The sequence below is a fragment of the Alosa sapidissima genome, chromosome 3, assembly GCF_018492685.1.
Source record: "Alosa sapidissima isolate fAloSap1 chromosome 3, fAloSap1.pri, whole genome shotgun sequence".
NCBI lineage: Eukaryota > Metazoa > Chordata > Actinopteri > Clupeiformes > Clupeidae > Alosa > Alosa sapidissima.
Window position 1 is genome coordinate 8986009 of NC_055959.1, and position 14388 is coordinate 9000396.

The 14388-nt window shown below is 38.9% G+C and overlaps 4 protein-coding genes across 12 annotated transcripts in view; 2 read left to right on the top strand and 2 right to left on the bottom strand.

Moving 5' to 3' along the window:
- The first annotated feature begins 448 nt into the window (after positions 1-448).
- dctn5 (dynactin 5) lies at positions 449-3024 on the top strand. Its single transcript, XM_042085009.1, has 6 exons — positions 449-623; positions 1012-1080; positions 1236-1354; positions 1485-1596; positions 1699-1801; positions 2225-3024. The coding sequence occupies exons 1-6, from the start codon at positions 576-578 to the stop codon at positions 2320-2322; spliced, it is 549 nt and encodes a 182-aa protein (XP_041940943.1). The 5' UTR covers positions 449-575; the 3' UTR covers positions 2323-3024.
- rpusd1 (RNA pseudouridine synthase domain containing 1) lies at positions 2892-6334 on the bottom strand. 2 transcript variants are annotated; one of them, XM_042085007.1, is made up of 6 exons: positions 6244-6334; positions 5757-5956; positions 5320-5443; positions 5131-5233; positions 4882-4983; positions 2892-4455 (listed from the first exon to the last, which is right to left on the bottom strand). In XM_042085007.1, exons 2-6 carry the CDS (start codon positions 5945-5947, stop codon positions 4073-4075), a joined length of 903 nt encoding a protein of 300 aa, XP_041940941.1. In that variant the 5' UTR covers positions 5948-5956; positions 6244-6334; the 3' UTR covers positions 2892-4072. The 2 variants fall into 2 exon arrangements, with proteins under 2 accessions (XP_041940941.1, XP_041940939.1); XM_042085005.1 differs by having other exon boundaries at positions 6240-6323.
- Positions 6335-6532: 198 nt separating this feature from the next.
- Positions 6533-8199, top strand: ndufab1b (NADH:ubiquinone oxidoreductase subunit AB1b). The gene is made up of 5 exons (XM_042085011.1): positions 6533-6735; positions 7230-7340; positions 7591-7678; positions 7802-7894; positions 8002-8199. Exons 1-4 carry the CDS (start codon positions 6565-6567, stop codon positions 7891-7893), a joined length of 462 nt encoding a protein of 153 aa, XP_041940945.1. The 5' UTR covers positions 6533-6564; the 3' UTR covers position 7894; positions 8002-8199.
- Positions 8200-9458: 1259 nt separating this feature from the next.
- Positions 9459-14388, bottom strand: part of LOC121704606 (trinucleotide repeat-containing gene 6A protein-like) — a 60088-nt gene continuing 55158 nt past the window's right edge. For all 8 annotated transcript variants that reach the window (XM_042084984.1, XM_042084989.1, XM_042084988.1 and 5 more), the window contains one exon: positions 9459-14287. In XM_042084984.1, coding sequence (XP_041940918.1) covers positions 13897-14287 — 391 coding nt within the window. In that variant the 3' untranslated portion in view covers positions 9459-13896. The remainder of the gene's footprint in view (positions 14288-14388) is intronic.

The window sequence follows — 14388 nt, forward strand, 5'->3', positions numbered from 1 at the left end:
GAGGATCTGAGGGAGCAGGAAGGAGTGTAAGAAATCAGAAGGTCACAGAGATAAGGAGGAGCAAGGTCATGGAGGGCTTTGAAAGTGAGTAGCTAGTAGAATTTTTTATTTGATTCGGGACAGAACCGGTAACCAGTGAAGCTGAGAAAGAATAGGGGTGATGTGTGCAGATATCTTGGTATGAGTGATTAGTCTGGCTGCAAAGTTCTGAATGAAGTGATTTACGGAGGCCAATGAATAGGGAGTTGAAGTAGTCTAGGCGGGATGTAATGAAGGAATGTAATGATATGATAGGCTAAATGTTAGGAAAGTGGTGCTCCTTTGCAGATGTACATGCCACTGACTGGTCCATAGAGCCATCTAGAGTCCTTCCAGTGAATTGACTATTTCTCCAGCAGACATTATTAATCAATTTTGGTCGATGATGTCTTTGACTCTACATGCAATGTCTGTCAACCAACAACAGCGGAAACCAGGGGAGCGGCTGACAGCCAGCCGATTCAAGTTAACGTTACCCAGATATTCAGTGGCAGTCATCGGGAGTTTGGCTAGTGAATCCACAATTCCAGTATATAATGGAGCTGTGTGAAATATTGTACAACAAGGCAGAATATATAGAGACGGTCAGTAAGTGCATTTGCACACGTAACATGTTTTCCTTGATTCCACATTAGCAAGTAACAGTTCAGCTAGCGATAGCGAATTAGCACCGTTGTAGGCTACCATGTATGCTGGTGTTTATCACAGCTTTTACTGAATCTATTTTTGCTGTCTAGGTACACAATACGACAATTAATGCTATTATTGAGTAACTAAGTTGTGGTGTTACTGGATTTTTTGTTTATGCTAATTTCACACAAACAGTGTATTTGTTCTGTGATAGCTAGCTAATTAAATATGGCTAAGTTAGCTAAAGCTGAAGTTGCTTGGTACCTGGAGAACGTTACTTCGTGTAGCAGCTAACATTGTCTTTTTTTAATCAACGATAACTAATATATAATTTCCTTGCAGGCATCGGGTAATAAGGTTAGTCGGCAGTCGGTACTCTGTGGGAGTCAGAACATCGTGCTTAATGGAAAAGTGAGTATTACTGTGTCGATTAACGTTACAAGTCTGTCAACGCTAACGTTAGCTTTTACGCAGATTGAAAACTACCGTTAGATGACATGCAATACAGTGGCAACTAGATATCCTATTCACTGAAACCTGGATTTATTATTTGTTTTTTACCTTAGACCATTGTTATGAATGACTGCATTATCAGAGGCGATCTGGCAAATGTCAGGGTGGGAAGACACTGTGTCATAAAGAGTCGGAGTGTGATTCGTCCACCCTTTAAAAAGTTCAGCAAGGGGTAAGTAATGATTTTATCTGTCAGTCGAGATATGGATGTGGCTGGTATCCATGCAAATCCTACAGTATTTTGTGTTTGTCCTAATATTGATTCTAAGCTCGCTTGTGCTTTGGTTTTCAATTATGCTTAGAGTGGCATTCTTCCCACTGCACATTGGGGACCATGTGTTCATAGAAGAAGACTGTGTTGTTAATGCAGCTCAGATAGGATCCTATGTCCACATTGGAAAGAACTGTGTCATTGTGAGTACACATTTACTGTGTTACAACATTTGTTGACCATGAACAATTTCAAGAAACAGAATGGAGTATTTAGCCTCTTTTACTATGTATGCTTTTTTTCAGGGTCGTCGCTGTGTTCTGAAGGATTGCTGTAAAATTTTGGATAACACAGTCCTGCCTCCTGAGACCGTGGTTCCTCCCTTTACAGTCTTCTCTGGTTGTCCAGGTAAGTGACATCCATATGTAGAAGTCTGATCCGTCCATGCATCCATCCATGATGAGACTTTTGACAGCTGATGTTTATGTGTAGGTTCAGATCCACTAAATGCACACTTCCAATTCAACAATCAGTCCACTTGAACTGACATAGCCTAGGTCGTTAGAAAACTAATGGAAAAGACTGTTTAACTCTCATTCACTAAGTAGGCCCGAGTTAAAGTGTGTACTCGTAGATGTTTGGATTGTGGGGAACCCTTTGCATTCATATGTACTATGTTTGTGTAAAACTGTATGTTTGTTATGATCTTTATGATCTATAACCGTACAATTGTCCCTTGGGGATGAATCAAGTATCTATGTATGTATATACTGTATGTGTCTAGTAAAGTGTTGACATTGTCCCCTCCATTCCTCTCTGTCTGGTTTGAAGGCCTGTTTTCAAATGAGCTCCCAGAGTGCACGCAAGAGCTGATGATTGACGTCACCAAAAGCTACTACCAGAAGTTCCTCCCTCTCAGCCAGATCTAACACTCCTGGGTCAATCTCCCACGGACCAAAAGAGAAAGGACTGGCGGCCCCATCTTCACAAAGGTTCTCCAAGTAGGAGAGTATAGATGAAGGATCAGTTTTCAGCTGTAGTTTGAATGGAAACTGACAGAGGAAATGGACCTATGAAGGATCTTTATGACTATGGGTCCACGTATTTGATAGGACTAGAAATGCATCTCTCAGGGTGGTGCAGACCTTAGGCCACCTGCTCGTTATAAACAGTGAATATTCTAGTCCTTCACCATTAATTAAAGTCCTTAACTATATACATGCCTTGAATACCTTGTCAATACTCATCAAAATATGTTGTCAGAATCAGAAGCTTTATAGCGTGTGTTCACTGATCAGCTAGGTTTTTCCATTGTCAGTGAGTTTTCAGTTCCTCCCTCTGAATCCTGAGAGTTGTCTCTGAGCCCTCTCTGTATGTGGCATCATTGTTCCGTGCCTCTGTGCCTCATCTGTTAGTTGAGGTTAGTGGCGAGAGGGGCCTTGGGTATTGGAAGCAGATCACAAGACAAGCCATGTCACATGAAAAACAACATGACCGGTTTAGTTTGCTTTCCTGGCCTATTATTTATTGTATGTGTAACTGGTCTGCACTTGCAACACTAAAATACTTCTTGCGAGCGGCATTTTCAGATTCACATGGTTGCTAATAAATGCATTTTTTTTATTGTCTCAGCTTTGTTAGTGTTGTGTTTCATTCAATATTTTTGAGAGAAGTCTAGTGCATGTTAAAGTACAGGTTAAGTAAATACTGTCACCAGTATTCTACATTAATTTATAGCCATCAAAACATCATAATGGCACACATACAACCATTCTGAATGCATCTTTTGTTTCACTGAGCCCAGGGCTAAGGCTACCTCTTGGTTCTTAATGGAAGCCACATGAACACAAGATAGACTACAGTGATCTTATCTTATGCAATAGGTCATGCAGCCAAAGCATCAGCACATTTTAGATAGCAGCAGATTCCAGAAATGACTTTTAAAAATACGTAAACTTTCTGCTGATTTGCTACATCTGCATGCCAGTTGTGTACAAATTAACATCAAAACAAATAAAAAAAACTGTACATGTTCATAAAACAAACTACATATCCTTTCCAGATAAAAAGTGCATAACATATGATTAAAATACATACAGTAAAAGTACAAACCGTACATAAGAGCAGTAAGCTCATATCACAGCTCATTCATACGAAGTTTTCTTCGCAATATCTAGTAGTACACATGGCATACTTTGTGGTTCCTATGTCTGTGTGTGTGTTAAAGAGTTAACATTTAGCTGGTACACACTGTGATCAGCAGCAACACGACACACAATGGTGAGAGCAAGGAAGGTGCAAGGACCCTGTTGTGGTTCTACATTAGTAACTGACAACCATAGGTCACTTATAAGATGCTCTCTCTAGTTCAATCATCTGTAGCTTAAATGTCTTTTGGACGATGTGAAGTCATTTAAACTAATTGGTTTGTGAAAATTTAATATGCAACATCCAAGTATGAAAAGCTCTGGCCTTAATGTCCATCATGAGGTAATACAGTGAGTTGTGGTCCATTAATCAATTAAATTACTCCTACTGAACCTATTTGGCACTTTACATCACAGTGTGTTTGGAGAACATTGTCTCTGCTAGTATAGGGCACATAAACACTGCTAGGCTAACAGGAGTGCTAACAGCTAAAGAACCTGGGAGGGAAAGCACAGGTAACTTGTAGGAGTGTCAGTCCAAAGACCACTCACTTAGCCACTGTTGACACAGGGCCCTCTGCTCCTCTGTCTCCTCTGTGGTTCTTCTCTTCTCCTCCACTTGTAATGTTTCATCAGTGGGTCGGCTCTCCTCCTCCTTGCAGCAGTCTAGCAGGCCCCCCAGTGCACCCTCGAGTGTCTTCACGAGTCTCTCTGGAGCCCATTTGGTGTCTCTGACTGGCAGGAAGGGGTCTGGGGCAGTCACATGGATGGGCTCCTTTGGCAAGGGGATACGCAAGAGGTAGGCATGCAGCATCATACGGTAGGGGCTGTTGTCTTTGCCCAAGCTGTAGGTGTAGTCGCCAACAATGGGGTGGCCAACAGCGCTACAGTGTACTCTCAGTTGGTGGGTGCGTCCTGAAAAAAAAAACAATTGCCAATCAGGCAATTTGATTGTTTACATATAAAACAATAGCAGTCGGGTAATGGCAGACTACAATATACAACTGTAACCAAACTATATAACTGCAACATCATAATATAACTAACCAAAGCAAAACCAAATTCCAGTATTGGTATTCTGAGCCAGATCTGGGTAATCATGTTAGAGGAGAGTGACGTAGTAAAGAATATTTGACGTTTTTTTAGTTTTCAAGTTATGTGAGCAGACAAGCACACATGAACTGACCCATTTACAATTATTCCCTTCCCTTTATCAGGGCGAGTACTAAATGTATATGCAAATACATAAATTAATACCACATAGTATACCATAATCAGATAATTTTACAAATAATTTAACCACAGTCACAAATCAAGTCTACACAAGTACCAAAGTTCTACCTGTTAGAGGCTGCAGTAGCACTTTGGTGACTGGCTCACCATCATATGTTCCATATTCAAGGACTTTGAGCTCTGTTTGACTGGGCTTAGGATTCTCACAACCTGAAACAGAGAGAGAGAGTTATTGTAACTAAATTAATGTAAACCCAATTAGGTACTCAGCATTCATTTGGCAACTGACAGCATTTAACAGATAATTATGCATGTGAAAAGGGCTATTCAACAAACAAATATGAACAAATATCTCACCTTCAGTGCCATCAATACACATCATATGAGTCTTGCCCTCTTCAGTGTTTTTGCCAATAGCAAAGTTCAGCGTCATTGTTTCTTTCTCAACTGTCCCTCGGAGCTATAAGATAGAGACATGGAAATTCTTAATGATTAATAAACTGACTGATCATGCTGCTGTATTTGAAACATAGCAGACTTGCTTACCAGTGCCAGATATGCCTTTGTTACAAGCCGGTCTTTGAAACATCTGTAGGCATTCCCTGCAGCTGCTTTATTAAGGGCTACACAAAGAGCACCACTAGTGGAGAAATCCAACTGGTGGCAGAATCTGAAAACATGAATTAAAAAAACGATTATGAACTGCCATGCAATAGGCTATGTCTTAATAGTTGGCAGTTGAGATTAATTAAATGATGACAAAAGATTGACATATAAAGTGTACTTTTATTGCATTACATCAGGGCTTAAATAATAAGGTTGGTAACTGACAACGGAATGTAAGCACCAACAAATAATTATTTTATTAAAAGTATCTATCTATCTATTTGCTCATATACAGCACATCATGGAATTTGTCATTCATCTTGCTCCATTATTTAAATTCCACCATATTTCAAGCATATAAAAGAAAGAACCAACACCTGAAACCATAGTATGTCCCAGGGTCGACCAGACTTGGAAAGTGATGATTCAGCTGACTCTGGACGGTCTGCTTTTCATACCACATTTTGCTGTCGATACGTATGTCCCAGTGCTTATTGACAACAATGTAATCTGCACTGTGATACAAGATACACAAGTTCTCCAAACTCGCAGGCTCCATGTCGATCATTTCTATATCCTGCAACAGAACATCATAGGACAAGTTGTGTACATTTTACGTAGGGCATGTCAGGAGTATGCACACCCGACAGCGAAACTTGTAATCCGTTTTGCGTACTACAAAATTAAGACAGAGGGTTGTGAATATGCTGTACACAGGCGAGACTGCGAATATGTTGTGCGTCTGTAAGAGGCCATTCATTAACAACCATAACAGTTCGACACACTATCACTATATCTTGCTTTAGATCTATAATTATTAGACACGCTATAACAACGATAAATTGGTGTTATTCGTGTACCTGCCTTAAAAGATGGTTAACCATGAAACAAGCACAACCACGTTGATAAATAATTACGTCACGTTTCAAAACATAGGTAGTTAGTTTCCGTATCCGGGTCAAGTATGTAATTGTGATGTGTGTAGTTAACATTAAATATTTAATTGTGGCATGTATTCTTCAATTACAAAAATAGTTGTAATGTGTTTTATTTTTAAAAATCCTAAAACAAACTACAGATAAATAAGGAACATGTAAATATTTCCGGATTGGCTAGAATGCGCATGTGCTCATTGAATGTCTCTTGATCCTGGTGCATTCTGGGACTTGTCAGGGTTTCTCAGACATGGCGGCCCGTGCGCTCACCCAGTGTGTTCGTTCGCTAACCCGGTCTTCGACAAGGTTATTTCAAGGATCCGTGATCGCAAGATCAAGTAGTGCGCTGCTTTTTTCCAATGACCGATCATTTTCTGTGATCGGTTGCACCCAGAGAACACGGGGGATCGAGCAGTCTCGGGTAAGAGTTAAATAACATTGAAGGTTCTGAGTAGCAGCTTTGGCCTAGCGGTGCTGGATGATGCAGTGACCTACCAGTGTCTTTCCTGCAAATCCAGTCGTATCTTGGTTGTCAGCTAAAGATAGGGTAAAAACTGAGTTGATGGTATAAACAAACACACCAATAGGCATTGACAATTGTATGGTTTGTCTTGAAGTCTAACCATTATCATCGGCTTTTATACTCTTGTTGTATCTACCTAGCTAAGGTAACAGCTAATTTAAGTTAGCAGACCTACCAACCTAACTTGTCACGTTAAGTTGGCAATTCCTTGAGGGTGATGCCAGCTGGTCACCACCTTGCTAAATTACGTGTTTTTAATTGCAAACATGTATGAATGGGTCGTTTATGATACTTGGTTACTGCTGCAATATGTCCTTAGTGAGCCTGACAGAGTGGCTAGATGTTTCGATACATTAAACTATCCCTGAATTGTGTTTTTATTTCCTTCCAAGATTTCACAGCTGAGTCGACAGTATGGAGGTTTGCCTCCTCTCACAATCGAGGCAATCACAGAGCGTGTTATGTACGTCTTGAAGCTGTATGACAAGATCAATCCCGAGAACGTAAGTGTGTAGAATTGTGTTAAGTGTAAAACACATGACCACCCCTGTCCTGTTTTAACTTGCCTGTAGTGATATGGGGCTCGTCTTCTATCAACCCGTGGAGGAATCTAATGCTTAATGTTCTAATGCCTCAATCATATTGGTTGTCAATGCAGCATATTCAACTGCAAATTACTAGCAGAGGAGAAAGGCATCTGTTGTCCTTTTTCTTTTGATTATTGTCCACATTAATATTGTATTTTTTCCCCAGCTGAAAGCGTCCTCTCACTTCATGAAGGATTTGGGGTTGGATAGTTTGGACCAGGTCGAAATTATAATGGCAATGGAGGATGAGTTTGGTAAGTTGATGGTATTTGTTTTTGTCTCCCCTTAAGCAGTTCATGCTCAGGTTTTGATCGTATGGCTTCACAATTCTCTTTCTCTCTCTCTCTGTATGTGGCATGCTTGTGTGTGGTCCACAGGATTTGAGATCCCAGATGCGGCAGCAGAGAAACTAATGACTCCTGCGGAGATTGTACAATTCATTGCTGATAAGAAAGATGTTTATGAATAAGGTGATTTGGTGGCCATTTAACCATTAGCTCTCACTAATTCATTAGTTCTAAGTGTCCTGTGGTCAGTTGACATGAAGTAATTTTGTCAATTTTCTTTTTTCATCTAGGTGTGGTGGGAATGACCTTGTTGAATATACTGCAGATGTAACGGGGCAGTTTTTTCTGTTTTTGTATCCACTTGCTCACCTTGTCAGTCTGTGGCTATCAAAGTCCACTGCCTTGTCGTATGTACCGCTGTATGTGATAATTAAATGTGAGTTAATTCTTTGAGTTTTAAAGAGCTTAATAAACCAGACCTAAGAGAACACTCATCGTTGTAATGTTTGTATTGTTTGCACAGCTCCACCTTGTGGCCAATCAGAGGTATGAACTCTAGAATCCATGAGCATATAATAAAGTCAGAGTCTGCTATTCCATGATCAAGTTTTATGAGCTCACACAATGAACACTAAGAGAAGTAATCTGCTGAATGTAACTAAATGTATATTAGGATTTGAGAGGCAGACTTTTATAAATGCCCTTGATAATACCTTTTAATTTATACTTATGAGAATTAGTCTCTTTTAATTGTTCAGATGTGTAGTCTGTGAAGAGGTACAGTGACATATCAATTGAAAAAATTGTAAACTGAAAAAATGTTACATTAAGGGGAATAGACCTTTACCAATCCTGTCTTATATCTGGATAAGGAATAGTTGAAAAATTTATGTGGAAAACTGTGGTAATAACACTGCACACCTGTAATGTTCATTTTCTCAGTGAACTGCATGACCCTTTTTGGAAGTATTTTTTGTTGAAGTTAAAATACTGATGTAAATTAAATTATGTTCTGTGGGCAATTTTGATTGAAGTGATGGCTTCAAATTATTTATCCATCTTTCCATATGAATCAGTAATGGCAAATGGCACTCACACATTTTTGGTTACATTTGTCAAATTTTAGACCAAGAACATTGACAAAACACTCACCCCAAATTGGAATTTAAGTGTTACATAGTTTAGTATTGTTCCTGGTAGTTTCTAAGCTTCATGTAGTACTTTCACACATTTAACTTCAGATCATTGCTCTATTTCTATTTTACTGGTTTCATGTGATCAAATAGCCTGGAGATGTTTGTGTCAGTGGTCCTATTGCATTGTCTGGACATCAAGTAGTTGGTTAGCGGTATGGGAAAATGAGAATAATATGAATGTAAAAGTTATTATCAAGTATCATTTTTACAAACAAGTTGTACTGACTCCATAAGGGCACTGCATGTCCTGTCTGAAAGACATCACTCTATTGTTAGGGGCCTATTGTGTGTGTTGCCAAGAATCTGATAAGATGCACAAGCACATTTTGACAAATAAGTCTAATCATTCATTTAACATACTGGCAGTCTGAATTAGTCCAGACTGTTCATGGACCTGACGACTGGACAATAATGCAATTTATAATGGAAACTGATGAAAATAATGGCTCTTAAACTGAATATTTTTGATTGCACTATAATTAACTCTGTTGAAAAGATTGTGCAATTGCAATGGTCTCCTAGAGGATGATGTAAAAGACAGACACTTCGAATTGAATGTTAGGCTTTTTATTGAGGGTTGTACCCAAGTTATACAGCTTTGTATTCTGATATCAGGATCAGAACTTTACAAACAGTTATCAGTCTACGAGTACAGCCAACATAAGACCTAATATCTACTCTACAACCTTAGTACATGTTCACTTAAGAGCACTAAAATTGAAAACCAAGCAACAAAGAGTAAAATAAAATACAACAGCATCAGAGGAAACATTCATCACTAAACACGAGTTTTCTACCTTGTATTATTAGACTAATTCCTGTCAAATTTTAACCAATACAAATAAGGATTGTCCTTCAAAAAGTGCAGTTCCCCAAGTGAAAATTCTACGATGACCCCAGGAAGACAGCGAAAAGTACTTCCTGCTCATTGAAGTTGGTAAGTTTATTGATGTTGATTTCTACACATCCTTTAAACAGTCAACCGAAAGCAGTGTGCATATAGGTTATGAGGGAGCAAAGAATGGTTTCAGAAATATTTGTTAAAAAAATAATAATTAAAAAAAAAGAAGTTGCATTGAAAACTCTACCTTTTCTCAGTTCCACATTTTTGTGTTCAAGGAACAGTGAGAAGAGGGAAGTTTTCCAGTGTAATGCTCCATCTGCTACAACTGGCCAATTTGTTTTTTTCTCCGCTTTTTTTTTACAAAGAAAAACAAGAACAAATCAAGAAGTTAAATCATGGCACATGTTTCAGGATTTCTTTATCCTGTCACTACTGTGAAAGATTATACCGAGAGGAAAAACAAACAAAACAAACAAGATATTGAAGCCTCATTTCTCGCTGCATAGACTTTCTTAGTATTCTCCCAAGTGGAAGTTAAGATTCGACCTCTCATTCATCCATTTCTTTGTGCTGGTATTACTAAAGCTTTAAGGGTTTTTAATGAAAGACAGAAATACTCACAGTTTAAGTCAATTGCCGTAGCACATTGTTCAACAGTAGGAACCATTTAAAAGACATGGGTATATTTTGCTCACAGGATAGTTTCAGAAAATGACATTTTCTCATACAAAAGTAGAATGTCAGGCCAAGCCATGTTTTCCTCTACTTTTACCTGGCCATACAAAATGGGGATTGTACATTGCTCATGAATTTCCTCAAAACATCCATTTGCAAGTGGCATTTTAAGCATATACATTGTCCAGCTTTTACAAAAGAACAAATCCCTTTCCTCCCTCTCCCCCACGGAAATTTTGGCATGACAGTGAATTTTCATGTCTCAGAGGGACAAGTTTGTCCAAACAGCTGTACATACATGAAGACATTACTTTAAGATGACAAGAGACAAAGGAAAATAACAACAACAACAGAAACAAAAGAAAAAAGAACAGTAAAAAAAAAAAAAAAAAAAAAAAAAAGTGGAAATTAACTGGGTGCCAAATGGCTTTTCCCTATGCTATCAATTCACTCCAATAAACAAAAGCCACAATGTTTGGGGAGACAATACAAAAAGCCATCTCCCAACAGTTAGAAAGATCCTATTCAGAACCATTAGTTAAAGCCATGCACAGCGTTAACCCTCAGTACTCTTAACACCACTACCCTGGACACAGAGGAAGGTCACTCCAAAGCACAAGGCTGTGGAGCAGCACAAAGTCATCAAAAAATGAATAAGAATAAATGAATTAAAAAAAAACAAACAAAAAAAAAAAAAAAACCACACACAACACACAGCAATCTAGTGCCAAAGACCTGCATGGGCGTCCGATACAGGCTTTGCTTTTACAAACACCAGCTCAAATACACAGTCGTTTCCTTCAGAGCAAGGAAGAGAGCAGGCCAAGTCAGGGGAGGGAACACGCATCATAATAATTGTTGCCATCATAATCTGCCTTACACCCTTAAAGAGATAGCCATTGTGCATTAAACAATCCAAAAGACAGACACACCGCACTCTTCTCCAGTCACACCATTGAAGCCACAGAAAGCTATACTCTCCTCCAGGAAAATTAATACAGTACAACCTAATCAGATTCTTTTTATGTACACCAAGTGCAAATCCAAGGCTTTTCATTTCAATTTTGTCATTATGTCAACTCTTGTTCTCCATCCTCGGAAAAAAAACATGACAAAACCTGGTTCCAAATGTTCCTCTTAATATTGTTAAACAAAATGAGAAGCAAGATCTGGAATTAAGTAAACAAATCTTCTGATTGAAGAATATTTGGTAAAGCAGTTACTTAATATGGTTCAATACTGGCACACCACCATCAAGTCAGGGTAATACTCTCAAAGGGTTTTGTACTACGCTTTTTGAGTCATTAAATACAGATAATTTAAACACAGTGAGCAAGTTCTACTATTCAAATAAAACTAGAATGGAGAAAAAAAAAACATAACAGCTTAAACAAATATTAAGGTCCATGGCTTAGCCTAATGCTGACATCTCTCTCGATCACAAATCTCTTCCTCTCCTCTTTGAAGCTTTTCATATATTGTGCATCTTTGACTAAACAATTTATAATGTATATCGTCTGTAAATCTATGTACATCTTTTCTTGTATTCAACTACCAGCAATAGTTTACATTCACCTCTGATTTAGCCTTCCATGGCTTCAGTTACAGAGGCAAGCCATTTTCAATGACAAAACCAGCTCTGGAGAGGAAAAGAATACAGGTATTGTATGAGCAGCCAAAAATGTTTGATTTATTAATATTGTAAGGAACTTCAGATTAACACAACCAAACTGTACACGTTACAATCATATTCTATTTGTAAACAGTTAAAAGCCACTTGACTTGTTGCATCTTCGGACACAATTTGAATCAAGGCAATGAAATGTGGACGACTTTTGCACTGTTAAAAATACACCCCCCCTCCCCCCCCCCAAAAAAAAAAAAAAGTTTTGAACACCATCTCTGGCAATGACAAAGATTGGAAACAAGGTAATTGCTATTACTGAGAATATACAAAAATTCTTCTGACAAAAGAAAAAGCAATTCTGTAGACCGTGTCAAGGGCTACAGGATGCATAGTTACAGATTTCTGCTTTTTCTTTTTAAGTCTGACAGTTACATTGACAGTCACAGAGCAGGAGAACATTGAGCCACTCAATAGGAAGAGGGAAAGAAAATAGGACAATATAGTGATTCAGCAAACCATATCCACCCATTATTAAAAAGACAGCATATTTTTTGAAAGCAGTATGTAGAACATCTCCAGCTTAAAGCAGTTATTTGGCAGAGAAAAACTTACAGAGCTATAAGTACTTTCAGTGCTAGAAGTTGGATTTTCCTACAAATTTTCTACAGGGGAAAACTGGCTATATTTCCTGAGAACCATGCTGGTTATTTAGCAGACAAGAGGAATAGGTCAAATAACCAACAACATGGCCAAACACTGATCAGTATTCCCAGAGATAGAAAGCTTCGTCTTCATCCTCAATATATTTTTTTGTTCATTTTTTTGTCACTTTTTATATTTTGTTGTACTTTTTTTTTTTGGTATTTTTGATTTTTTTTCTTTGTTTTTTGTCTTATTATTTTACAATGAAGGAAGAATGAGCATACTTTCCCCCTCAAAAGTCTGTAAACAAGAGGGCGCGATGTGGCACCTCCAAAACAAAATTGAAAGCCTATTTGAAAGTGCTGTTCCCCCTGGCTTGCAGGTCGGGTTTGCAAGTCACAGCTGTGGCTACAGTTTTTACACACTGCAGAGCTAGATTCTTTAGTTTTAAAACACAAAATTGGTGCAATACTTAATTCTGTAATATCATCAAATAATCCTAAGTCAGCATTTATATCTTGATCTTGAACTCCACAATACCACAATAAGGTAGGCGTACATCAAGGCATAGTAGAGCGCACACTTTAAAAACATCCTTGAGTAAACAACTACACTGGAACTGCCGGCCCCCTCGATATTGCAGATTATACGGAGAAAAACCACATTCAGTGCAAAGTTTAAAAAAAAAAAAAAAAGCTCATACTCCAACATTGTCAGCAAACAAATGCAAATAATAAAAATGAAAATAAAAAGAATTGGAATTCAAATAAACATGATGAATAAAACACGAGCTCAATTGAAGCTTTTTTCTGTATGAAGAGCACTACCTGGAAGTGTAAATACATCCTTTCACATTATAGTATTGGCCTGCATGATTCAAGTATTCAAACTGATATGTTTTGGGCTAAAACAAAGTGGACATATGTGCAGAGAAGAAAAAAACGTAACTTATTTCCACAGGGCGACCCCGCCATATTTTTTTTTTGTAAGTGAAGAGAGTGCCGTTTGATTTTTTCTCTTTTTTTTCCCCCGTCTGTCTCGATCATAGGATAATGATTTTCTTTATCTTTAAAACTACTCCAACTCTGAGGTCACAGTTATTTATTCATTTAGGTTGTTTGTATGCTTTTTTGACTATTTTTTTTTGTATTTTATTTTAGTTTGTTTTTATCATTTCTAAGTCAGAAGGTGAAACATACTACTACATGGCCTCCCCACTTCCTGTGAGGTGATCAACAGGTAGGAAGGAGCTGATGGGTGAGGGGCTGCTGATTCGCGCCACGTCGCCGCCGCTGGGGCTTCCCCACAGGCTAGTGGAATAGTTGGGCCCCCCCCACAGTGAGGAGGCGTGGAGGTCTCCCCCGGCGGACCCTGCCAGGCCACTGCCGTTCCAGTGATTCGGATCAGTGCGGGTGGGTGGGAAGGGGTGGGCCGAGCCCTCCATGGAGCTGGGGCCCAAGCGGTTCTGGGATGAGCCCAGCGTCGTTTGCCAGCCAGGAGAGGCAGTCATGGACTGACCTTGTGCAAAGAAACGGTTGATTTCCTCTTCGCTAGCAAACTCAGCAAGAATAGTAGTGTTCCCTAAAACGCACCTGAGGAGGAAGAGGAGGAGGAGAGAAGAGGGCAGGGGTGTGTGATGAGGAGGGGGCATGACATGAGGCAAGGGTTGGGGTAGAACTGGAGAGAGGGGTTC

Bases quoted from the DNA above. Each gene is read 5' to 3' on its own strand.
- dctn5 (XM_042085009.1), top strand. From the start codon at position 576: ATGGAGCTGTGTGAAATATTGTACAACAAGGCAGAATATATAGAGACG. The intron at 1,081-1,235 runs GTGAGTATTACT...TTTTTACCTTAG, and splicing joins ACATCGTGCTTAATGGAAAA to ACCATTGTTATGAATGACTG. The intron at 1,355-1,484 runs GTAAGTAATGAT...AATTATGCTTAG, and splicing joins TTTAAAAAGTTCAGCAAGGG to AGTGGCATTCTTCCCACTGC.
- rpusd1 (XM_042085005.1), bottom strand. From the start codon at position 6,263: ATGGTTAACCATCTTTTAAGGCAG. The intron at 5,234-5,319 runs GTAAGCAAGTCT...TCTATCTTATAG, and splicing joins CAAAGGCATATCTGGCACTG to CTCCGAGGGACAGTTGAGAA. The intron at 4,456-4,881 runs GTAGAACTTTGG...TTTTTTTTTCAG, and splicing joins GCTACTGCAGCCTCTAACAG to GACGCACCCACCAACTGAGA.
- ndufab1b (XM_042085011.1), top strand. From the start codon at position 6,565: ATGGCGGCCCGTGCGCTCACCCAGTGTGTTCGTTCGCTAACCCGGTCT. The intron at 6,736-7,229 runs GTAAGAGTTAAA...TTTCCTTCCAAG, and splicing joins GGGGGATCGAGCAGTCTCGG to ATTTCACAGCTGAGTCGACA. The intron at 7,341-7,590 runs GTAAGTGTGTAG...TTTTTTCCCCAG, and splicing joins ACAAGATCAATCCCGAGAAC to CTGAAAGCGTCCTCTCACTT.